The sequence below is a fragment of the Aquarana catesbeiana genome, linkage group LG06 (assembly GCF_042186555.1).
Source record: "Aquarana catesbeiana isolate 2022-GZ linkage group LG06, ASM4218655v1, whole genome shotgun sequence".
Lineage (NCBI taxonomy): Eukaryota > Metazoa > Chordata > Amphibia > Anura > Ranidae > Aquarana > Aquarana catesbeiana.
The window spans coordinates 24,200,410-24,227,701 of NC_133329.1; the positions used below are offsets into that span (position 1 = coordinate 24,200,410).

The 27,292-nt window shown below is 44.0% G+C and overlaps 1 protein-coding gene across 1 annotated transcript in view; it reads right to left on the minus strand.

The window, feature by feature from the left end:
- The window catches only part of LOC141147917 (uncharacterized), a 422,322-nt gene that overhangs the window by 43,078 nt on the left and 351,952 nt on the right, over positions 1 to 27,292 (minus strand). The window contains exon 6 of the mRNA XM_073635076.1: positions 7,890 to 8,111. Within this exon, the coding sequence (XP_073491177.1) occupies positions 7,890 to 8,111 (222 nt within the window). The remainder of the gene's footprint in view (positions 1 to 7,889; positions 8,112 to 27,292) is intronic.

The window sequence follows — 27,292 nt, forward strand, 5'->3', positions numbered from 1 at the left end:
AAAATTGGAGCACTCAAAATCTGGTTCAGTTGTGCATGGTGGCCAATCAGCTTCTAATCTCAGTTTGTTCAATTAAGCTTTGGTAATAAAACCTGGAAGCTGATTGTTTTCTCTACAGAGTTGCACCAGATTTTACACGCTTCAGTTTTAGAAAATACCTTCATTGAGTCATATAGATTCTCTATTAGGGATGAGCTTTATGTTCGGGTCAAACATGAGTTCGACTCGAACACTGGCTGTTCGGCCGTTCACCGAACAGCGAACAATTTGGGGTGTTCGTGCCAAATTTGAAAGCCGCGGAACACCCTTTAAAAGTCTATGGGAAAAATCAAAAGTGCTAATTTTAAAGGGTAATATGCAAGTTATTGTCAAAAAGAGTGTTTGGGGACCTGGGTCCTGCCCCAGGAGACATGGATCAATGCAAAAAAAAGTTTTAAAAATGGCCGTTTTTTCGGTAGCAGTGATTTTAATAATGCTTAAAGTGAAACAATAAAAGTTAAATATTCCTTTAAATTTCATACCTGGGGTGTCTATAGTATGCCTGTAAAGTGGCGCATGTTTCCAGTGTTTAGAACAGTCTGACAGCAAAATGACATTTCTAAGGGATAAAAAGTCATTTAAAACTACTCGCGGCTATAATGAATTGTCGGTCCGACAATACACATAAAAGTCATTGAAAAAAACGGCATGGGGTTCCCCCACAGTCCATTACCAGGCCCTTCAGGTCTGGTATAGATATTAAGGGGAACCCCGCACCAAAATTAAAAATCAGGTGACCCCACCCCCCTCTGACGCTATGGGGAAGCCATAAGGATGTCCCCTATGTGTCAGAGGGGGGTCCAGGAGACGTCACCGAGTGGCCCCGCCCTCAGTTATAAAAGAAATGTCACCTGCGAGGACGCATCATACGGCGGGTGCCTCCCATGGAGGCGGGTCGGTACAGCTTTTTTTTTCTCTTTTTCGGTCCATCGGCGGAGCAAGAGAAGAAGACTGTGGGACATTTTTATTTTTTTATTTTTTAATAAAGCATATGTTCCAAGCCGTGTCTTGTCATTTTTACCATGTTCACACTTTTTGTGAAATAGTAGGGGTACTTTTGTACCTCGTTACCATTTCACACAGGGGGGAAGCCAGGATCTGGGGGTCCCCTTGTTAAAGGGGGCTTCCAGATTCTGATAAGCCCCCTGCCCGCAGACCCCCACAACCACCGGGCAAGGGTTGCGAGCATGAGGCCCATGTCCCCATCAACATGGGGACAAGGTGCTTTGGGAGGCTACCCCAAAGCACCTTCCCATGTTGAGGGCATGTGGCCTGGTACGGTTCAGGAGGGGGGCGCTCCGGCGGAGGCTCTTTACCAAGTGATCAGCTGTGTCCAATCACTGCTTATCACGTTGTCAATAGGAAGAGCGTGAGTAGAGGAGAGCCGATCGGCGGCTCTCCTGGTAGGGGGGGGTCTGCGCTGATTGTTTATCAGCGCAGCACCCCCTCGGATGCCCACACTTTACCAGGGAAGCCGTCCGGACCACCAGGGAGCCAGGCAACATGTGGATGGCCAGGTATGTACCCCATGGCCATCCACATGTGTCCAATCTGTGCCAGTCAGTGCCACAAATGGGCACTGACTGGCACCATTTTAAATCAGTGATGCCCAGCAATGCCACCCATCAATCTGATCAGTGCCACCCATCAGTGTCAACAGTGCCACCCATCAGTGTCCATCTGTGCCACCTATCAGTGCCCATCCGTGCCCACCTATCAGTGCCCATCCATGCCCCCCATAAGTACCCATCAGTATCCCCCATAAGTACCCATCAGTGCCACCCATAAGTACCCATCAGTGCCACCCATAAGTACCCATCAGTGCCACCCATAAGTACCCATTGGTGCCACCTATTAGTGCCCATCAGTGCTGCATACCAGTGACACCTATCAGTGCCCATCATCAGTGCATGTCAATGCCACATCATCAGTACCACCTCATTTGTGCCACTTCATCAGTGCCCATCTGTGCTGTCGTATCAGTGCCCGTCAGTGCAGCCATATCAATGCCCGTCATTGAAGAAGAAAACTTATTTACAAAATTCTTTAACAGAAACAAAGAAAAACTTGTTTTTTCCCCCAAATCTTTGGTCTTTTTCTATTTGTTTATCAAATACCACCAAAAGAAAGCTCTATTTGTGGGAACAAAATGATAAAAAACGTGTTTGGGTTCAGTGTTGTATGACTGCGCAATTTTCATTCAAATTGCGACAGCGCTGAAAGCTGAAAATTGGCCTGGGCGGGAAGGTGTCCAAGTGCCTGGTATTGAAGTGATTAAAGAACCAATTAAAGGTTTTCCTCTGTTCCAATTATGTTCCAATTATGGTCTTGTAGTTTAAATCCTTGGCTGATATATGAAATTATGCTTTAGCCTTTGTACATAAAAGTCTTCTAGAATATTGGGAAATAAAATGATGGCATTTTCAGCAATAAATACCTGTCAAGGGTTCTGATCCCTCTCCACTCTATCCAAAATGAAAAAAAATGTTTCACAAGGGTCTGGTATGGATTTTTGGCACGGGGTTCCCCTTAATATCCATACCGAATTTGGGGGACCCCCACCCATTTTTTTTTTTTAATTTTGGTTCAGGGTTCCCCTTAATATTCATACCAGACCCAAAAGGCCTGGAAATGGACTGTGGGGGAATCCCATGCCATTTTTTTCAATGACTTATGTGTATTGCCGGGACCCGACAATTCATTATAGCCACGAGTAGTTTTAAATGACTTTTTTTCCTTTAGAAATATCATTTTGTGCAGGGACTGTTCTAAACATGAGAAACATGCGCTACTTTACAGGCATACTATAGACACCCCCCAGGTACGAAATTTAAAGGAATATTTCACTTTTATTTTTTCACTTTAAGCATTATTAAAATCACTGCTCCCGAAAAAATGGGCATTTTTTTTTTTGGCAATGATACATGTCCCCTGGGGCAGGACCCGGGTCCCCAAACACCTTTTATGACAATAACTTGCATATAAGCCTTTAAAATTAGCACTTTTGATAATTCATGTTCGTGTCCCATAGACTTTAATGGCGTTTGCGTGTTCGTACAAATCTTTTCCCTGTTTGAATGTTCTGCTGCGAACCGAACCGGGGGTGTTCGGCTCATCATTATTCTCTAACCAGCCCAGGGTTTAACCACTTCCCGCCCGGCCCATAGCAGATAATGGCCGGGCGGTGGTTCAGTTATCCTGACTGGGCATCATATGACATCCAGCAGGATAACAAGGCGCTGCGCGCCCACGGGGACTCGCATCGCGGCGATCAGTGGAGCGGTGTGTCAGTCTGACACACCGCTCCACTGATCTTGGTAAAGAGCCTCCGGCAGAGGCTCTTTACCACGTGATCAGCCGTGTCCAATCACGGCTGATCACGATGTCAATAGGAAGAGCCATTGATCGGCTCTTCCTCACTCGCGTCTGACAGACGCGAGTAGAGGAGAGCCGATCGGCGGCTCTCTTGGCAGGGGGGGTCTGTGCTGATTGTTTATAAGCGCAGCCCCCCCTTGGATGCCCACACAACACCACCAGGGAAGCCACCAGGACCACATGTGGATGGCCAGGTAAGTACCCCATAGCTATCCACATGTGCCCAATCTAAGCCAGTCAGTGCCCACAAATGGGCACTGACTGGCACCATTTTAAATAAGTGATGCCCAGCAATGCCACCCATCAATGTGATCAGTGCCACCAGTGTCAACAATGCCACCCAGTGTCCATCTGTGCCACCTACCAGTGCCACCCATAAGTACCCATCAGTGCCACCCATGAGTGCCCATCGGTGCCACCTATGAGTGCCCAGTGCCACCTATGAGTGCCCATCAGTGCCGTCGTATCAGTGCAGCCATATCAGTGCCCATCATTGAAGAAGAAAACATACTTATTTACAAATTTTAAAAGAAACAAAGAAAAACTTGTTTTTTTCCCAAATTTTGGTCTTTTTTTATTTGTTGCGCAAAAAATAAAAACTGCAGAGGTGATCAAATACCACCAAAAGAAAGCTCTATTTGTGGGAACAAAATGATAAAAAATGTGTTTGGGTACAGTGTTGTATGACCGCGCAATTGTCATTCAAAGTGCGACAGCGCTGAAAGCTGAAAATTGGCCTGGGCAGGAAGGTGTCTAAGTGCCTGGTATTGAAGGGGTTAAAGAACCAATTAAACGTTTTCCTCTGTTCCAATTATATTCCAATTATGGTCTTGTAGTTTAAATCCTTGGCCGATATATAAAATTATGCATTAGTCTTTGTACATAAAAGTCTTATAGAATATTGGGAAATAAAATGATGGCATTTTCAGCAATAAATACCTGTCAAGGGTTCTGATCCCTCTCCACTCTATCCACAATGAAAAGAAGGTTTCACTTTTTACTACACTTTAACCACTTAAGGACCGCCCCATGCAGATATACTGTGGCAGGGCGACCCTCCTGCGTGAATCACGTACCTGTATGTGACCTTGTGTACAGTGTCTGGGGCGCGCGTGCGTGCCGACCTGCTACCGTTGTGAGTGGACACAGCGGGAGCCAATCAGCGGGTCCGGATGCAATGTCCACCATCACTCCCGAGGTAGACAGAATGCGGTCTGCCTATGTAAACAGGGCAGACCGCCGTTCTGTCGGAGAGAAAGCAGGAACACAGATCTCTGTCTTCCTCTTAATAAGCTATCCCCCACACAATTAGAAAGCACTACCTAGGAGCACAGTTAACCCTTTGATCGCCCCTGATGTTAACCCCTTTCCATGCCAGTGTAATTAGTACAGTGACAGTGCATTTTGTTACCACTAATCATTGTACTGGTGTCACTGGTCTCCAAAATAGTGTCAGTTAGGTGTCCGATTTGTCTGCTGCAATGTCGCAGTCCTGCTAAAATTCGCTGATCACCGCCATTATTTAAAAAAAAAAAAAAAAAAAATCAATAAAAATTCCATAAAAATATCCCATAGCTTGTAGACACAAAAACTATTGCACAAACCAATCAATATACGCTTATAGGAATTATTTTTTTTTTTACCAAAAATATGTAGAAGAATACATATTGGCCTAAATTTATGAAGAAATTTGATTTTTTTTCATTTTTTTACTGTTTTATAGCAGAAAGTAAAAAATATTGTTTTTTTTTTGTTTTTTTAAATTGTTGGTCTTTTTTTGGTTTATAGCGCAAAAAATAAAAACCACGGAGATGATCAAATACCACCAAAAGAAATCTCTATTTGTGGGTAAAAACCAATAAAGAGAGAGGGACCCTTATCACCGCCTCCGACCCTCATCTCTTGGATTATCAGGATCTTGTAACTCCCAAACCCCCCCATAGTATAGAAGAGCCACATGTCTCATATCACTTTCCATAATACTGACAGTTGATGTCAGGAGCACATGTCTGCAGATGACATGATCTGCCCTACACTGTATAGTTCCAGCAGAGGGCGACATCACTTCCCCGTGGTGCTGGAGAGAACAGATGGAATGTAGGATGAATGTAAACTGCATTATTATATTATAGGTAACATTTTATAGAACTTTTATTAACCACTTTCCGACCAGCTCACGTACATTTAGGGTGGCAGGTTGGCTCCCCCAATCGCCGTAGCTGTACGTTTGCTCCTTTACGAACCATAGCAGGCACGCACGTGGTAGTGGGCGTGATTTTCGCCAGCCAACCCGCGATCGCGGGCACGAAAGCCAGAATGAGGATTTGTGTGTGTAGACACACAAATCCCCGTTCTGACAGGGGAGGAGAAACAGATTGTTTGTTCCTAGTAATTAGGAACCGCAATATGTCTCCTCCACCAGTCAGTAGTACCATCCCCCCACAGTTAGAAATACACAGTGAGGGAACACACATTTAACCCCTTAATCCCCCCTAGTGTTAACCCCTTCCATACCAGTGACATTTACACAGTAATTAGTGCATTTTTATAGCTCTGACCGCTGTATAAATGCCAATGGTCCCAAAAATGTGTCAAAAGTGTCCGATCTGTCCACCGCAATGTTGCAGTCCTGATAAAAATCGCAGATCGCCGTCATTAATAAATTTTAAAAAATGCCATTAATCTATCCCATAGTTTGTAGATGGTATAACTTTTGCATGAACCAATCAATATACGCTTATTGTGTTTTTTTACCAAAAATATGTAAAAGAATAGACATGTGCATTCGTTTTTGTCCGAATGCATTTTAGCCGAATTTCGGGTATTTTCGTTATTGTTTTAACAAATGATAACGAACGTGCAGAATCCGAACACCGAAGGATCCGACATAAACAAATGCTTTATTTTCATTTTTGTTGCAACAACAGTTCGATATAGATAGGAGATTCGACATGATGATGACAATAACGATCTGTGTCCATGGAACCTGTGGTCGAATGTGCCTAACCTTAACTCTGTTAGTCCAAGATTATTCTACATAGAGAGAAAAGATTCGACATAGAGAGAAAATGGCAAAAAAGGTCGAAGGTGCTTAACCTAACTCTATTAGTCCAAGATTATTCTACATAGAGAGAAAAGATTTGACATGAAGATTTGACGAAGCAGTCGCCGTGATCGGACATTTATGGTCAAATGCTCCACCCATAGGCTATAGAAGAATTCTAATGTTGGTTGACTAGTAATAATAATTAATAAATATAATTATTACTAGTGTCATACAACATTAGAATTCCACTATAGCTTGTAGGCGGAACTTTCGACCGGAAATGTACAATTGCGGCGTCGTACTGTTTAGCTGCGCCATCAAATCTTCTTAGAACATTAGACAGACACCATAAGCCTTCAATGACAGATTCAACCTTAATTATTTCGGATTTTCGGATGAATGCATTTTTAACAAAACAAAATAAATAAAAAGGAATTTCGGGAGTAACTAAATAAATTTATTTTTTGGATGAAAACGAAATTCCGAAACAAAATATTTCAGTGTGCACATATCTATAAAAGAATACATATCGGTCGAAACTGAGGAACAAATTTGTTTTTGAAAAAAAAAAAAAGTTGGGGATATTTTTTATAGCAAAAAGTAAAAAATTGTTTTCTTTTCAAAATTGTCGCTCTTTTTTTGTTTATAACGCAAAAAATAAAAAATGCAGAGGTGATCAAATACCACCAAAAGAAATCTCTATTTGTGGAAAAAAAGGACGTCAGTTTTGTTTGTGTACAACGTCGCACGACTGCGCAATTGTCAGTTAAAGCGATGCAGTGCCGAATTGCAATAAAATGGCCCGGTCATTAAGGGGGCAAATCTTCCGGGGGCTAAAGTGGTGAAAGTGGTTGTTATGCCACTCTGCCCACTGTATACAATCCTCTGATTTTTATGAATGAATGAGTGACTTATATAGCGCTACCTATGCGAACTGAATCGCCTCAGGGCGCTTTTTGCCACCGGTGTCTATCTGCGGTATGGCGCGGTCCTTTACCCCATGGGGTCCCGACGCACTTACAAACACATACAACATACACATATTTGGCCATTTTTTCCACAGGATCTAATTAACCTACCAGCATGTCTTTGGAGTTTTAATCCTGTGTGCCCCTGTGTACAAGCTTTATAGAAAAAAAAATGCTATTTATACCTGATTTCAGAGCTCCTCTCAGCGCTCACGTGACCGGCCGCCTCTCCCCTCTCTCAATCTGACAGCTGCAGTGGGAGGGCTGGAGAATTCCCCGCTGATGTCAGTTGGGAGGAGAGGAGGAGAGAAGCGGCTGGTCACGTGAGCTCCACTTGTGCACTTCTTGCTAGTGAACATGTAAAACATACTAGAATTTCTACTTTGAGAAACTGTATAAACAACCAAATAAAATGGATATATCATCCATTAAATTAAAGTCATATAAGACTGAAACGTTACCTTCTACAGGTCCGGCTTCCTCAGCCTGTGGTTGCTGAGGTTTATTGATGTTCAGCAGAGATGATAATAAGGTTCTATACTCTGATGACTTTTCCTGAGGACTAAATAAAAAGAGATTGTGGTACAAATCCTTTATGTCAGGATGACTTTCCAATATCCGCGTCTTCTTCTGATCACTGCTGTCCTCCACATCATCCATTACTATGATCACATTATCCTTCCCTGTAGACACACAAAGTATTAATAATAAGAGTTACATTCTTCCTCCTCTATGTATAGATCATCATCATCAGTGTTTATTACAGTCACATTCTTCTTGAAGATACAATTGTCATTCATTTACTTCCATTAGTGGCAATGTTAATGGAACATCTATGGTAGCATCCAAGTGTCTGTAGTCAGTGGAGTGCACAAAAGAGAAAGTCATAGGGAGGGACAATAAGGCAGTTTTATGCCCCGTACACACGGTCGGATTTTCCGATGGAAAATGTCCGATCGGAGCGTGTTGTCGGAAATTCCGACCGTGTGTGGGCTCCATCGGACATTTTTCATCGGATTTTCCGACACACAAAGTTGGACAGCAGGAGATAAAATTTTCCGACAACAAAATCCGATCGCGTCAATTCCGACCGTGTGTGGCCTGTTCCGACGCACAAAGTGCCACGCATGCTCAGAAGAAATTCTGAGAGGGGGCAGCTCGTTCTGGTAAACTTAGCGTTCGCAATGGATACAGCACTTTCGTCACGCTGCAATGTTCAAAATGGTTTAATACAGCGCACTCTCTTCTTCTTTATAATGTGACAAGAATTAAGTAGTTTTGCTGCTCATATTCACACACACTTCTCACAAACGTTTATTTGTGTATTTTTTGGGGGATTCCCCCAATATATTGTTATTAGTTGTCACATCTGACAGTTTTATATATTTTTTTTTTTTTTTTTTATTGGATTTTAAGCCTTTTTTTTTCTGTAATGTTTGTATTTTTTCAAAGGCTGATCTTTGTTCAATGTTATTTTTATTTTTACTCCAGAATATTTTTGTGTGTGTTTTGTGTGTCACGTTACCCCAACACCATTGATATCTTGTATTATTTAATCTCAAGGAGATTGTTTGTTGTTGGTGTCCCTTGTTTTATTTCACATTGTATATTTGAAATGTACCTGAATCCTCACAAACTGTCATTTTTGAAGTAAAACACATAGGAGAGTATAATTCAAAACAAAAATCCTTTATTAAGGTATCAGAACTAAACAAAGAGGAAGGCAACACTGGATCAACAGGAGAAATTAGTGAAGCCTGGGACCCCCACGGCAGACATCAATTCTTCAACATCAAAATTGGTGGCCTGAGGAGTCCATATGTAAGGGAGGGCAGTCTGGTCCAGAATTCGCAGAGATCCGGATAGCAGCAGATGACATGTATGGCCCCAGGCTGTGGTACCACAAGAGGCTGCATTTTTTGGCCGACCAGACTGGATCCAGGGTCCTCACTTTCTGGTCTTCCTTCCACGCTTCCTTCCCGGCTGTGGCTGTGCAGTTGGAGATGTGGCAGGAGGAGGAGTAGGACCTGGAGGAGGAGGAGGAGGAGAAGAAGGAGGAGGACCTGGAGGAGAAGGACCATCACAAAGGTGTGTCTGAGGTGTAATTTGGCCACTCATACCTTTCTCCAGAGCCTCCGATATGAGGGCCTCACACATTACTTGTTGGCCCTCCTCCATCCTCTGCATTTTATATGCAATGACGGCAGCAATGTCCTCCTCCACGGTCTGTCGTGCTCCCAGGACCTCTGTAGCCCTCCAAAAGACTCCTCCGGTAGCCTCCTCTAGGGCACTCCTCCTCCTGCCACTTTCTCTTTCCAGGGGGGGTGGAAGGACCTGCAGATCAGCCAGCCGGCTCGGCCCGGCCACCTCCTGGCTGAGACTTCCCTGTGTATGAAAAAGGGACATGGTTGTAATGATTTGCATCATCAATCACAATCCTAAATTAGTACTCCCAACTAACATCTAGTTAACATCATTGATTGGACAAGCAGAAATATTTAGAGGAATGCTATACCTGGCTCAATCTGGGCTCCTCCACATGTTGCCTGGAAGGCCCAGGTTGGGCGTCAGAAGCCTCAGCCGGGGGGGGAAGGAAGACTGGAGAGGGATGACCTGGGTTCAGTCTGGCCTGCCAGAAAATAGTACCACATCCTGGGGACATAGATGTCATCTGCTGCTCCAGATCTCTGTGAATCCAGGACTTTCTTGCGCTCCCTTACATATGTGCTCCTCAGGCCACCAATTAATTTCTTTAAATAGTTGATGTCTGCCGTGGGGATCACCTGCTTCACAATTTCACACAATTGCACCAGTGCTGCCTTCCTCTTTGCTTGGTTCTTGTAATGGGGGTGTTTAATCTCCCACAGACATGGCAGCTCCCTTAGCATATCTATGAATACTGACATGAAGTCATTATCTTTGAGTACCATATCCATGTTCACTGCAAGACACAACACATGACAAAGCCTAATGTCAGACAAAACTCTCCTAATCTTGTTACAATATAGGCCTCAATGTAGAAGCAGTATAGGCACAAGTTTGTCTCTTACCTTCGTTCTTACGATCGGCGCGTCCAATGCTCCTTCCTCCGCTCACAGATCGTACGTAATACGCACGCATGTTACGCTTTATACACACTGCGCATGCGTGTAACTCCGCCCGTCCCTGACGTTCTTTCTAGTCTATTCCCCGCCCCTTTTCGTTCGGCGCAGTGGGGGAAGAGCACATGGCGGAGTCACAGCAGGTGCGTGCTAATTGCAGGAACGAGGAGGAGGAGGAAAGCCCGGATCCGGACACGTCCCGATCCAGAAGGAGACGTTTTAAGGCCACAAATATGTCCTTTGGGTTGATGTTGGAGATGGTCGACATCATGAAGAAGTCCGACTATGATGGAAAGTATGGGCCTTACCTCAACCCGAACATCCGAAAGGCCAAAATCATGGCGAAAGTGGTCCGGAGTCTGGAGAGGAATTTCGGGGTCCGAAGATCAAAAGATCAGCTCCGGAAGCGGTGGTCGGACCTGAAATTAAGAGAGCCAGAGCAGTACCGAAAGATCCGGAGAGTGCTGCAAAAAAGTAAGTAGCTGTGCTGTGTTCCTATTCTTTCTATCTTTATTCCGTTCGTTCTGCTCCATATGCTTTTAGTAATTGTAACGTTAAAAAGGGCAACTTTAATGTTCATGGGCCCATTATTCGTTCGTATCTAACATTTTTCTTTGGGCCTCGAAAACACCATTGTTTAGGCCATATGCATTTTCCCACTTTTTTTGGGGGCCTACTTGGATGCCAAATATTTGTTTGTGTAGATGGGTTTGTTACTAGAATGAAATGCCAACTAGATTGTGTGTAAGGAGAAGACACTGAGCAGCTGTTTTCACATCTGGACACTGGAGCACTAGTGTGGGACCCCAGAACCACATTTTTATTAGGGGGGCCACACAGGTGCTCCAGTGTATACTATAGGGGGGTCTCCATCTGTGAAGTTTGTACTAAACAGGTAAAGTATTGCAGCTTGACAAAGTGCAATTAAAAAAAATACATCTTGGCTAAAATAGACAATTGTACCCCACTTCCAAGCAATGTTTGCTATTTCTAGTTCTGCCATCAAATATCTGTGTGCTAATTATACCATTTTTGTTTTACATAGGGGAGAAAAGACTCGGAGGACACCCCTCATCCGAGGAGACCAGAGACCCCCCACCTCTGGAAGAAGGTGAAATACCCCAAACACAAGCTGAGCAGGAGGAGGAAGAAGACGTGGTGGAGATTGGCACCACAACAGGTGAGTGTCTGCGACCACAGGCTCAGGTAAAAGAGATGGATGGTGGCAGATTTTTGATACCTGTTTTTGTTTTCTTTATCTCTTTTTAGGTGATCGTGATGTGAGGGATCCAGAACGCTTTACTTCAGAAAGTGCCCAGATCCTGATCGGGGAGATCATGGGGTGTAATCTCGAATTGCACAACATACAGCAAAAAATAAATGTTGTTATTAAAAAAAATAATAACATCATTGATGTTTTGGAGTGAATTTAAAACCCCACAAAATATATTTTTGGGATTGGGTTCCAATTTTTAAATTCTTTTTGCAATGTTTAGAAAAGCCAAATTTGGAGGATGCACACAGTGTGTCAACATGTGCTATCTGCCATCACGGGAGATCAATGGACGCGTTTTGGGGGTGCAACCCCTTCCTCAATTATAAAGTAGCACTGAGGAAGGGCTTGCTCCCCCAAAACACGTCCCTTGATCCCCCCTGATGGCAGATAGCACATGTTGACATTCGTAAATTGGTGTGCATCTTCCAAATTTGGCTTTTCCAGGGGTGATTTCCCACCATCTGAACGCTATATCAAACCCAGTTCCTAAATACTGATGTCTGATATAGCCTTCAGGTTTTACCTAATGTGAACTTTGTAAGTTCAAGTTTTTTGGCCTTCTTTTGGGTTTTACACAGGCCTGTTTTATCTTAAATGGACATTTTGATTTTTGATAATGCTACAGCAAAAATTGTTATACAACAAACATGTTGGTTTGTTTTAAAAACCTTTGGTAAATGCACATTTGATTGTGCAGGTATAAAAAAGTTGCTTACTCAAGAATGTGTGGATTATTGTCTCAACACTACAACACTTTTGGGGTGATGTAATAGCTGTTTTATGCAAAAATGGGGGTTATTTCCTAAGGGCAAATACACTTTGCACTACAAATGCAGTTTCAGTGCAGTTGCAAGTGCACTTGTAGTGAAATGTGTTTTTGCATTTAGGAAATACCAGCCAACAGTGTTTTTTATAAGGTTACCCAATCACGACATTTTCTGCACTCAACACATTTCTGTCAGGGTCAGCTAAAACAAACACAAGCAGTAAATGTCCACAAAGAATTTCTTTTTTTTTTTTTTTTTTTTATTAGAAAAAGGCTTCACATATTGTCTGGCATATTTATAGCCCCCCTACCCGCAAAGAACTCCAGGTATCGTAACCAGACATCACGGGCACTCAGGGAGGGCAAGCCAGGACGGCCGCTTTCAAGCGCCGTCAGTGTTGTTGGATGTAGGATTCCGGCCTCAGGTCCAACTGAGCCAGCATAGTTTGCCGAATGTTTTCTTAAAAAATTATGGAGAACACAGCACGCAAGTATTATATGGTTCAGTTTATACTCCGCCATATGGATGGGTGTCAGAAATAGTCGGAACCGGCTGGCCAGGACTCAAAATGTGTTCTCCACCACTCTTCGGGCTCTGGCCAGCCGGTAATTAAAAACCCTCTGTTCCGGGGTGAGGGTCCTCATCGGGAATGGCCGCATCAGGTGGTCCCCCAGCGCAAACGCTTCATCAGCAACGAACACAAATGGGAGACCTTCAACATTGTCCTCTGGAGCTGGCAAGTCCAAGCTGCCATTCTGGAGATGCCTGTAGAACTCAGTCTGGGCGATGACTCCACCATCGGACATCCGGCCATTCCTCCCCACGTCCACATACAAGAAGTCGTAATTAGCCAACACCACCGCCAACATCACTATACTATTAAACCCCTTGTAATTATAATAGTACAACCCCGAGTTGGGTGGTGGGACGATGTGGACGTGTTTCCCATCAATTGCCCCTCCGCAGTTAGGAAAGTCCCACCGCTGGGCAAAGTGGGAGGCCACAGTCTGCCATTCCTGTGGCGTGGAAGGAAACTGTTGAGGAAAAAACAATAAACATTACTATTTTTTCACAGAAACATGGCAAGCAGATTAGACACAAACATTATGGGGCAACCTCCAGATAGCATTTCTTAAGGGGAATTTAACAACGCCAAAGTATAAAGGTACACCTATCATATTCCCCCTCCCGACCTCTCATGGGCCATTTCTAACATTATAGGGGGGGGGGGGGGGGAACGATTGGACAGGTAACCCTCTTCACTTCATTGAGAGATGAATGCCTAGATAATGGGTATTACTTTGAACAGACCCTCCTTACTTACACTATTGGCAGCCCACTGGACAGGTAAGAAGTGTCATAATACAAAGATATAAATACAGGCAGGCCCTTGCACTACATGCTTTGGGGAATTCATCCATAAATCTGACCAGTAAAGAGATGGGTATAGTGTGCATGGGTTTGGCAAAGTCAGCAGATAGATGATTGAGGATACATAGAGAATTGGGATCAGCTGACTTAGCAGTTGGGGGGAGGGTTATTTGGGGACACCACAAAAAAAAGCCTCTGGCACTCTGCATGAATTTAAATCCAAAATAACATTTACAAACATTTTAGGGGGTGTTTGGGGTAAAGCACTACTATGGAGCTGATAAAATACATTGTTAAGTGACTACATGAGGTGAATATAGGGCAGGAGACACCATGCTGGGGAGGTTAGTGAAGGGCAAATATGTATGAAGGACCTAAACTAATAATTACATAAAAATCCAGCATACATGAGGACAAAGGGGACATTCACAGCATATTACAATCATGGTAATTAGGGAATGAGGAAAGAAATACAATATATTAGCAAACATTCAATACAATAAAATGTGATATTAAAGGATAAAAATCTTACCTTCATATACTCCTTCTGTAGGACCTGGATGATGACAGAACAGGTCTCTGGGATAATGATCCCCAGAGCCTGGGGGGAGATGCCTGTCGAGAAATTCAAGTCCTGCAGGCTTCTCCCTGTGGCCAAATACCGCAAGGTAGCGACCAACCTCTGCTCCGGAGTGATGTCTTGCCTCATGCAGGTATCCTGCCTGCTAATATAGGGGGTCAGCGAAGCCAACAAACGGTGAAACATGGGGTCCGTCATCCGGAGAAAGTTCCTGAAATCATCAGGATTATTCTCACGGATCTCACGGAGCAAAGGCATATGACAGAACTGGTCATGCTGAAGCAACCAATTCTTGGTCCATGAACTCCTCCCCACCCTGTTCATGGACTGGACTTGTGTCAAGGTCAGGACCCCAACACCAAGCCCCCGCACAGCACGAACTCTACGAGGAGTACGCATACGAAACATGGCTAGAAAACGGTCGGCTGCTCAGAACGAAGTAACAGAACGCACTGAAGAACAGCAAGGCCTGTGAAGAGCGACCTGAAAAACAGCAACGAGCAGGCAAGATCGCACAGAAAACTCCGATACGAACTGACTGCACGCACTGAAGAGAAGATACAAACCCACAAGCACAAACTGAACGGTAGAAAACGATCTGAAAGCCACGAGTCTGAAAAAGCGCGAATCGTCTCTCACCAAACTTTTACTAACACGAGATTAGCAAAAGGAGCCCAAAGGGTGCCGCGCTTGGTTCTGAACCGGCCTTTTCTAGTCTCGCCGTACGTGGTGTACGTGACCGCGTGGTTGGCGATCGGAAATTCCGACAACTTTGTGCGACCGTGTGTAGGCAAAACAAGTTTGAGCCAACATCCATCGGAAAAAATCCTAGGATTTTGTTGTCGGAATGTCCGAACAAAGTGCGACCGTGTGTACGCCCTATTAGAGTTAATCTCTTCTTGACCAATGTCAAAACAAACCTCAAAGTGATACTAAAGGTTTGATTTAAAAAAATAAATAAAACATGTCATACTCACTTCGACTGTGCAGCTCATTTTGCACAGTGTGGCCACCGAACTGCGTTTTTTGGGGTCCCTTGGTGGCTCTCTCAGCTCCTCCCCAAATCAGATAACCCCCTCTGGGAAGAGCTCTCCCAAGGGGGGTTACCTTGCAGGACGTGCTCCCGTGTCCAGCATTCGGCCATAGCCACCGAATGCAGGACTTGGCCCGCCCCCCAGTGCCCGCCTCATTGGATTTGATTGCCAGCAGCGGGAGCCAATGGCTGCGCTGCTATCAATCTATCCAATCAAGAACCCCAGGCAAAGATGCAGAGCGTTCTCGACGCGGGACTTTCCAGGGTTCAGGTAAGTAATTCGGGGGGGCTGGGGGGCCGGTAACTATCAGATGTTTTTTCACCTTAATGCATAGGATGCATTAAGGTGAAATAACAGGAGGGATTACAACCCCTTTAAGTGCCGATTCACACTTGTGCGATGAGGGAACCCTGCAAATCCACTGTGGGTTCCCGCATTGCATCTGACTCGCAATGCAGTTCACACTGCCATATGCAAACTGCGGGGAGTGTTAATACATTGTTAATGACACCCCCATTTCAACTCACATATCGCACTGCGAACTGACAGTTCGGGCATGAATCGGATTGCGTGAGTGTGAACACCTATGTGATTCGATTCTGGTGTGGACCAAAAAAAATGGTCCTGTGCGTGTTTGGTCCAAATGCAATGTGAATTCATCCAAACCATATCTGTATGGCTGAATTAGCTGAAATCACACCGTAAGGACATTGCATGTGATTTATAATGCAGTGCAGTGCGAATCACATGCGATCTCACACCACACACTGGTGTGAACTGGCACTAAAGTGTAACTCCACTTTTGTTAAGAAAAAATACGACTTGTGTTGCAATATTATTATTGTTTTTATATGCTATGTTTTTTCCCATGAAAGTTGAGGTTCCCTTTAACACCCAGACCCAATTTTGCAACTTGTGTTAGTAAAACCGGATATACTGTATCATCACAACTGCTTAGTGTATCCAGTTGTATTATACAGATTTATTTTCAGGACAGATTGGGCTTTTATTTGCTGGGAAATCTTTACAGATATCTCCTGATTTTGTTTTGTTTTCTTGTAAAAGGAGAACTGGCCTACAGTAAATAAAAAAAATATATTATATATATATATAAACTTTTATTTATGTCATTATCATGACTCACAACCAAAAAAAAGATAAAATACATTTTCCTACTCATGTTAATAGCAGTAAAACCACATGTGTGTGTGTGATTTGTTCTTTGTACTCGTAGTAGGGACAAAAAATAATAATACAAATCTTGTTTTTTGGTTTTCTTTGGTGTGGTCCTATCTACAAATACTGACACACTAAAGCCTCATACACACGATCGGACTTTCTGTGGACAAAGTGTAGGACTTTTGTCTGAAGGGTGTTGGCCAGGAACTTGTCTTGCATACAAATGGCAAACAATTGTTGGCCAACAAACACGAACATAGTTATGTACTACGTATTTTTTTTAGCTCTTTAGCGCCACCCTTTTGGCACCTTCTGCTAATGTTGTGTTATGGTGAGCATTGCTTCTGAGCATGCGTGTTTGTGCTTTGGAGTTTTGTCCAACAGACTTGTGTACACATGATCGGAAGATCCGACAACAGACTTTTGTTTGTGGAAAATTTTAAAGCCTGCCATCCAACATTTGTCAAAATCCGATAACAGTTGTCAGATGGAGCGTACACACGGTCGGATTTTCCGCCAACAGCCTGTCAACATACAATTCCCGTCTGAAGACATTTAAAATGTGGCTTATATTTTAAGCAGATTATCAAAGAAATACATTTTGGGGGGGGGGGGGGGCTGATATGTGTACAGTATTTTGTGTTATTCGGTATAAAAGGACTTGCCAAAAACAAAATGTAAATTATGTAAATAACCAACTGAAAGTATGAAATAATATAATATGGCTTTTTGTACAGAAAAATGCCATACAACTAAATGAGCCATTTCTGCAAAGTTCTGCATGACTTAAGGGAGGAAGGAATTATCAGATAATGTGAGAAGGGCAGAGCACACACAGGCTGAATGCCGGGAGACAACGGCTGGTGGAAAAAAAAAAGTCAAACAGTCGTGTGTATATTGGTCTGTCGGATGAACATGCTGGAAAAATCAGCTGTCAACCAATTCCCGATCAGCACTGTCAGCCAATGGCGGAGAGCGCTAATCAGAGTGTTCTGGCGGGGGATCCCCCTGTCACATCACAACAGCTCAGCGGTGGAGATCACTGAATTACCCTTGCATGGTTAGTACAGCGGCTCCAGCTGAAAAAAAAAAAATGAATAGTGTGTACCAGGCTTAACTGACTTTTGACTTCCTATGTACTATAATATATTCCTATGGGGGCACTGGGCTGTCTGAGGTGGCCAGTGTCTGGTATAATGGGATTGGCTCTTATCTGATGGTTTTCTGTATAAATTCAGTGTGTTTCTCTAATAAAGCAGTTCTTCTTCTGGTTTGCTCCAAAAATTGGTGTTGCCTAGTTCTTTGCTATATTTGCTATATTAGCTATATTCACTGGCCTTGTGTTCCAGAGCTTGGGAAGCAGCTTCTTGATGGAGATACCTAGGTGGGGTGTCAGGTAGTCTGTTACACTAACATTTTAATTTTCTTTGTTTTTTCAAAAAAAATTAGGGCCATAAATTAAAAATTCTAAATCAGCTCTGGCTGTAGTACGAATTTTCATTTGGGAGATTTCCCCCACTGTACCTCTTCTCCTACATGAGAGGACACCAGTCTTCTGGGTTGAATGATGCCCTGTACAATGGTGGACCATGACTGCACAACCAACTGAGTGTGACAGGATGACATCTCAGGAGTACAGATGAGAAGAACCTCCTCCGAATTGTGTTACATTATAACAGGAAGTGTTTGAACAAGTACCTGCTTGGCAGGATCACCAGGCATTATTCAAATGTAAGCTGCAGATTTAAAGGATAACTTCAGCTTTGGAAACATGTCCCTGCAATGTTTTGGTGATCCGAGCCATCTGTGTGACAGCCATACAGGGAGAAGTTCCCCATACCAGCTATCCGTTTTTGAAAAGGGAACGACCGGGTGGGGCTCCGACCACATGGCCACATCATTTTATTCACAGAGTTCTGTGAATGAATGAACTACAACTACCGACATCCTTTGCAGCTGTTTAGTGCTCTGGAAGTTGATGGATTCTTCCTGTCAGTGTAAAACTGCACATATGATGTACGAGGTATGAGAAGACACCTCACACTGACAGTCTGCAGGAGACCTGCATGGCATCAGTGATCTGCTAAACATGGGTGCAAAACTTTACAGACTCCTAGAGAAAAATAGGAAAATAGGAAATGTACATTTTTTTTACCTCCTGTGAACTTATCCTTTAATATTGAGAATGACTTTTCAAATGACATTAAAATGTTAAACTTTATATGAAATTTTTCTGAATGGATTTACATCTATATAATAAATACGGATATTATATTATCTCTTACCAAGAAGACTTCTGTAGCATTGTATCAGCTGAACATCTGTGACATCTATCTCATTGATTTGTTCTTTCTTCTTGGTGAAGTACAGGATACAGAAGGAGCACATCCCAGAGTAGATTAAGTCATTTCTCATCTCATAATGTTCGACATCTGAAACACGATCCTTAAAATGATCTGACTGGAGCAGATCTCTTATCCAGGAATGATCACTAAATGCTGATCTGGAGAAGATCCCAACTCTGTACTTTACGAAAAAAAAAAAAAAAAAAAAAAAATGAACATACAAATATTTGCATGCATGGAAAACTATTAGTACCCCTGTACACAGACAAAGAATGAGGCTAGGTTCACATTATAGCGGGTCTGCAGGCTGTATTTGCACGGGCAGAACGAACATTCATTTGATGACCATTTTCACCATGTAATTTCCCTGCGATTCCAACACCCGCATACACACTGTGGTTTGAGGTACGTAGAGGAGCCATTAAGAATTTTTAAACAGCAGCGCATTTTGTCTGTGGGTGGAATTGCTGCAATTCCCGCACCCACAGCCACCCACATTAGTGTGAACCCAGCCTTAAACCAATGAGAGTGAGCCTTGCTTATTAGAGAGCTCTGGCTCAGACTCAGCAGGGGGCGTGTCAAACCTCTGCAGAGAGATCACTGCTTCCAACCAGAAAGCAAGGCTCCTTCTCTACAGCATGCTGGCAGTGGACAGGCTTCTCTACTCAGGATGTGACTGCTTTCTGTTTCAATACATTTTTATTGAAGATGTAAATATCATAATATGGATATGCAAGAAGATTATAAGTCAGTGGTTTTACAATGCAACATAACATGAACATTTCAAAACCAATGTTTAATCATGTAAATCTGCATCTCACAGAATAAGACATTCTCTTGAAACCCTTCTAATTAGGGTATAATAATGAAGAGATATCTGTTCATTATACACCCAATATCAATAAACAGAGAGCATCAGTAGGTCAGGATCAAATGCTATTGTCAGTGAATATATAATATGTATATGTAAAGCGATGCGTTAATTGACAGCACTTTATAAGTACCTGTAATAATAATAATATATACACATCAAAGCTTTCCAGTGTAAGATACTGTACTGTTGCAGGAATGTATACAAGAAAGAATTACACAATTGAACTGTACCCCAAAGGAACAAATAGGCGCTTTCTTAAAAAACGGAAATGTTAGGCAAGCCATAGATGACTCCATTTTCTTCCATGCAACACTCCTGTTCCAGTATAGCTGCTGGTCTCACTCCAGTATCCTGGTTTTGGCTGTGCTCTCTCCCTGTCTGCCTGTCCACCTGCAGAGTGATTGGTATAGGCCCCTTTCACACAGGATTTCTAATCAAGTCCGCCGGTCAACTTTTCATTTTTTTTTTTTTAATTCTTTATTTATATAAAAGAATCAAGTATCCATCAAATACAATATACCACAAAATAAGTATCACATTCACCTAATACAAAAAATGTTTCAAAACAACACAGCATTATAGAGCAAGTAACCAAAATACTAAATATCGCTAAGGCTTACACCATTTTCTCCTCTCCATAACTAAGTAGATGAAAAATTAGTGTGTCAAGGTTTACTCAGATGGACACCTCAGTTCCCTTTTCTTTTTAAAGCAAGAAAAAACCTAAAACAAAACAAACCCAAGGACGATGGACTGTGTGTATGTATTAACAAGAGAAAGAGGGAGACCTCAATCTTCTGAACAGCTTTCCAGAAGTAACTTCCCCTCATCTGAATATACAAACTTATCCCAGTGTGACCATGTTTTGGTGTATTGTTCCTTTCTGTCTTCAGCATGAGCAGTAAGCACTAGGTCTTCCATTGCATTAATACTCCTGACCTTTGTAAGTTTGGGGTATCAGACTCAAACAGTATGTGCGTTGTGAGTGAGTACTCCAGTACAAAACTGTATTTTTAAGGGCCTGGTAGCCCACTTTTATTTAAAAGCACAGAAAAGTTCACAAAGACATCAGTAGCCCACGCAGGGGATTCCACCATTACTGTATCTTGCACACTCAATACTTTAGCCTCCTGGCTTACATTCTTGCCATACGGCTGATTCAGGCCTTTAGCCTAGGCCTTAAGTCTGCTCCTCAGACCCAAAAGAGTTTCCTTAAGTGAAGCTCTCTCCTAGCTTACTCCTGCTGCTTACTACTTGCTGCTCTGTCACCAAGTACATCTGCCTCCTGCAGACATGCCTACCCTGGCTAGCCTCTGACTCCTGCAGAGGAATGGGAGTCCACCTGACTCCCATGCACAGACTTTGTCTGTTGGGTGGAACCCTGAGCCATAGCCAGGTCACAATTAAATAGCCCAGCACACAGCTGTGCAATCAGCGTGCCTCTCCCTCCAAAATCTGGCATAAACCAGCAATCTTCCAGGTAGCACAGGATCCTACTGCCACATATCCTCCCCCCTTGTTTCGAACCGGAGGGAGGAACACATAAACCCGTCACTAAGAATGGGACACCTCTGTACCAGCCATTAGCTGTGTAGGCCCATTTCTTTTTCCGGGTATGTTTCCACCAGCACTTCACCTTGGCGCCTCTGTGCCAGCTATCAGAAGCAGGAGTCCTAATCTGCCCAACCTTTTCTCTAAAGGGGCACTCCACCCACATCTTCTTCCGGGTGTGCTTCCGCCAGCACTTCTTCCTGAACCGTGGGCTACCACTAATCTCTCTATCCCTACCACCTTCTGGCCGTGGGATCCTCCTTTTTCCTCCCACAGACCTACTTTCCTGGGACTGTTGGGGACCCACTTCCATGAAATCTGTCAGGGACTGACCCCTCTCACTACCTGACGCAACACTAACCCCTGTGTGGTTACCCTTGGCAATCAAATCATCTGAGATCAACACCACATCCTTCTGTTTAACCTCAATAGCAATGTTCCACAAGGGGTTATTCAATTCAATATTATCATCATCAAGACCTCTTGTCACCTTGTTTGCTAGGACAGTGTCTAGGAAGGGACCATGTACAGGCAAACAGTTACTCCCTATGGAACATTCCCACAGTTTCACATCGCTCCCTGATGTCCAACACTCCAATAGCGACTGTCCTACCAACGCACATTTTTCACCACATTTTTCCACACCAATCTCTTTAACCATTTCTGTGTTCATTGGTACTTCAACCAATACCTCTGAGCTGTCCAACAGTGCTTCTCATACACTTTTTCATTACAGTTACTAACACTGTCATTTCCTGTCAAAGTGTCTCCGGGTACCTCAAACTGCACCTCCCTGCAAGTGATGGATTGAATTCCCACTACTGCCGTGTCTGTTCCGGGCCCTTCCTTTACACGAGGTCTAGTGGGTGAGACAGCACACGCACCATGTACCAACCACTGCTCAGCTGCACCTCGGACCGCACCAGCAGGAATGCACCTCATCACACCAGCATACGGAGAGACTTCCACTATGTCTATCATTTTTGATTCCTCTAGCAGTTCCCCTGAACGCCTTCCGCACATAACTGTCGCTGGAAGCATTCTCGCAGAGAACTGCGAGACCACTTTCCGCAAAAGTAACCAACATTGCAGTAACCCATTTTTATCAACATTGTTTAACATCGCCTGTACCACGTGTCTCAACCGATTGGTACTACGCAGTACCAGGTCACCCATCTGCGGTGGATACATGCAGGTGTACAGTGGAAAGATTTTCACCAATTCCAACAACATCTAAGTTATTTCTAGATATGCCACATCTAAACACAGAACTCTAGGGACTTTTCCCTTACTAACGACGTGGAGGGGCTCATTTGCTAAGGCTTGAGAGGCCGAGACACTCAAAGAGGCCTCCACCTCAGAGGCAACTGACAAAACTTGCGGCTCCCCATGAGCACCGCTAAATGCATGTGTCACACTCATCGTCTCATTTTCAGCAACACTGAGCCCTTCCAAGTCTTTATCCATTATCCCATCATCCCGACACTCAACATTACTCATCTCTTTTGCTGTGGACAAAACTTCTGCTATATATGCGCCCTTTTCTGATCCTTCCGCCTGGAGGGGGTTAAGTTCTGCAACAGCCAATGCACCTGTGTCTACTGGCCCTGCAGCCTCTCCATTTTTCACAGCAGCAAGTGTGTCCAGCTTACTATTACCTTCAGAAATTTCTTTCCACTACGCTAACACCTTAATGGAGAGACTATCCCAGACTATCCTGTCTGTGCTCCAGTCATCAGCACTCCGTAGTACTGCTCCCTCTGCCCATGGAGACACAGGTGGACAGAGTGGTTTAGCAGCAGGCATCCTGCACCAGTCACTGTCACCCACATCACATTGTGATAATTCATGCTCCATCATTTTAGCTATTTTCCCATTGTTTTCCACCTGAGCAGTATCAGAGCTGTCCTGGACCCCCGCCGGCTCCAACACAGGGAGTCCTCGTGAGATTTCCAGGGACGACTCTGCGCCACTACCTGTGGTTACCATGGGAGACACCAAATCATCAAAATTGTCAATAATATACTTTTCAACATCATTATCCACCTTCCTGCCTTGTATAAGCTGTGTTAGCACATTAGCAGTTTGAGACTGTAGGATATTTAGTACATTGCTTTTCACCTCATGTGAAACACACTTGTCAGTCGGTGCGACGACACAGTTGTCCTGGGAAACCCTGAGCTCAGACACCATGAGCTCCTGGGCGGTCTCCAGGGACACCTCTGCTACACCTGCCATGGTTGCTAGGGGCACACATTTCTCAGTGGTCACCCCTGACATTTCTGGATGCAATATCACATTTTTAATCGCATTAGCAGGCAACATATCTTCATTTTTACCACTTGTCTTCCTGCTAAACAATACACTGCCTGAAGACAAGTCCTTACCAGTCCTCAAACTTGCTGCAGGTTCAGCTTCAAACTGGGCTTTGTTACTACACAGGGTATTCACTTGCAAGTCTCTGAAAGCAATTTTTCTCACTGGACTTATTCCCACTTCACAGGGAATAGTCCCATAACCAGTCTCTCCCACATTTGTAACAGTCTTACCATTCCAGTTGACAGGTGTGGAAAGCTTCAATTGAGGGCGTTGTCCCTTCTTTGCTGTGCTCTCACAAGCTAATGCCCCCACATGGACACGGGGCAACATTGCATCCTTCATGGATTTTCCAACATCCCCTGCAGGCCAAACAGGTTTCCTGTTGCCAGAGGTAACAGCAGACTTACACACATGGTCATACCCCTTGCAGGATGCTGGATACTGTGCCCTCTTTTCTGGGCTGACCACTTCACACAAGCAGCCAGAACTTGAAACCATTGATTTCTTGTGCTCTCCATCACCCCCTGCAGGCTGAACAAAAATTTCCTTCACGGTTGCCAGGGGTGACAACAGACACTTTTGCACAAACCTCTTCATTTAGAATTTGAGCCACATCTCTGCTGTAGCTCCTCCTTTCTGCAAACAGACTTTCTCCGGTTGCCATGGGAGACCACTTTCTCCCTGTTGATCTTTTCCAGCGCTCTCTAGATTGGATTGCTCCTAGGAAATTGTCATAGTCATCTCGGTTATGATACATCCCGCGGTACACCTCTTGGTACTCTTCCATCAAAAAAGGTTGCACCAACTCAACCCAGCGACTTTTAGGCCATCCTCTGTAGGAAGCAATCATCGCAAAATCATCCAAAAAGTCTATAACATGTTCAGAAGGCAGCATAGGCCGTATAAAGTCAGCTGTATGGATTTCTGCTTTGTTGCCATGGACAAACGCACTCATCTGCTTACTCTTTGCACTAAAGGACGGCTTCCTTTCCTTTTTCCTTTGCTCCAGTGCGGCCAAATGCATCTTGCACCAGTCTGGGGCTTGTTCTGTCGGTAACAACCCCTCCAGCCACAAGGTTCTGTCTCTCATCTCAGCAAACATTGCTTCCTTTTTGCGCTTTGACCACCCCATCTCTGCAGTCAAGCACACAACGCTTTTTAACACAGTTCCTTTTAACACAGGAAAATTTTGCGCACTGTCTCTTTAGGACTTGCAAACAGCACACTTTCACATGCAGACTCCACTGGTTCACATTAGCTGCTCCTCACAGCATTGCTGTAAAACACAGTTTCTTGCTACTCACTGTTTTTGGTATGCGAGGATCTGGAACTCTTCCAAATTTGCCCAAAGCAATATCTCCACCGCGTGTAAGATTGGGGTATCAGACTCAAACGGTATGTGCGTTGTCAGTGAGTACTCCAGTACAAAACTGTATTTTTAAGGGCCTAGTAGCCCACTTTTATTTAAAAGCACGGAAAAGTTCACAAAGACATCAGTAGCCCTTGCAGGGGGTTCCACCATTACTGTATCTTGCACACTCAATACTTTAGCCTCCTGGCTTACATTCTTGCCATACGGCTGATTCAGGCCTTTAGCCTAGGCCTTAGGTCTGCTCCTCAGACCCAAAAGAGTTTCCTAAAGTGAAGCTCTCTCCTAGCTTACTCCTGCTGCTTACTACTTGCTGCTCTGTCACCAAGTACATCTGCCTCCTGCAGACATGCCTACCCTGGCTAGCCTCTGACTCCTGCAGAGGAATGGGAGTCCACCTGACTCCCATGCACAGACTTTGTCTGTTGGGTGGAACCCTGAGCCATAGCCAGGTCACAATTAAATAGCCCAGCACACAGCTGTGCAATCAGCGTGCCTCTCCCTCCAAAATCTGGCATAAACCAGCAATCTTCCAGGTAGCACAGGATCCTACTGCCACACCTTATTAGGCCACATAGCAATAGAAGGAGGATTGTTTTTTTTTGTGATCTTCTGTACCTCTGACCAATACTGTTTGATCTTCGGGCAAAACCAGAAGATATGAAATAAGGTACCCTGTTCTTCATGGCATCGCTAGCAACGGTCTGAGGCCTCTGGAAAGAACCTACGAAGAGCTGACAGGGTACGATACCATCGCGTTAGTCATTTATAATTTGTTTCCTGAATTTGTGTACAAATAGATGACTTCAGAGAAAGATAAATAATGTTCTGACCCTGGGCAGATGTAAATGTTCTTTTCAAATCTCTTTCCCGTTTGCTAAGGCCCGGCATCAAAAAATCATCTAGAGGGGCTATTAGCAAGGTATATATCTTATACCCCATCCTCACAATACAATTCAACCGGTGTCCGCTGTCGTCGGAAATTCGCCGGGGGTCCTAATGATCGAAAATAATGGCATAGCTGCAGTGCCTGTTTTTTGAGTTTTAATCAATATCGGCCCCCTAGTTGTATCAGTGTAGAGACCGTAGGCCAGTTATCGAAAATCAAAAAATTAGAGGCTTGAAAGCATCCTCTTTCTGATAGATTACGAAGCGGGCCAGGCGCTATACCTGTGGGAAAGCCAGGATTTCCCAGTATAGGGAACAGCGGTGATGGAAGAAAGTCTAGAAGTCCGGCAAGCCATGGATCCTACTCTAAGTGTAGGACCTATCTCTATTAAGAGAAGCTGGTAAATCTGCGTAACACCACGGTGCCCTGTGTAGAGGAACAGAACTAAACTGTTGCTCAATGGCTGTCCATAGTTTAAGATCTCTGTGAATGCACCAGGCAACCATTCTGCCAAGATGAGCAGTGTCGCGGACACTGGCTGCAAGGACCTTTTTCTGTCCACATTCCCCCTGTTATTTGGTTGTTAATTCTAAACAATACATGATTCTTGAAAGAGCTGATCACATTGACCTGCGGAGACGAACTGTCTGGTCACCAGGGCTGCCTTAAGTGTTGTGTTAATTAACATGTTAATTATATAATTGTCTTTTAAGTTTTTGCTAGAGGGGAGGAGGAGAGCATCCATGAGTCAGCCCTACCTCATTATCTAACCCCTTGTGTTAAATGTGTATAAAAAGGCTGTATTCTGTCCAATAAAGCATTCAAGATTCTACAAGCTATTTTCGGCTAGACTTGTATTCAATGCAGCTATAATAATATATCTCTCTGATGGTCAGACTGGAGGAAGCGGTATTACTGACGGAAGCACTCAGCGGAGTACGGGATAGGATCCGTCACAATTGGTGGCAAGCTGTGGGATGCTTCCTCTTGCCTAGGCTCACCCAAATCACCACCGGGACCCCCTGCTCCTAACAGGAGATGGAACATCACTACACCAGACTCAAGCGCAGCACCTTGAAGGATGTCTTGGAAGCCCGTGGAAAAGTCTCCAGCAACAAATTCAAAGCAACTCTCCTCACCGAACTAATGGAGATTGACCAGGCCAGCAACCCACCAGCAGATACCTCAGAGGCGACAGAGTTCCAGCGT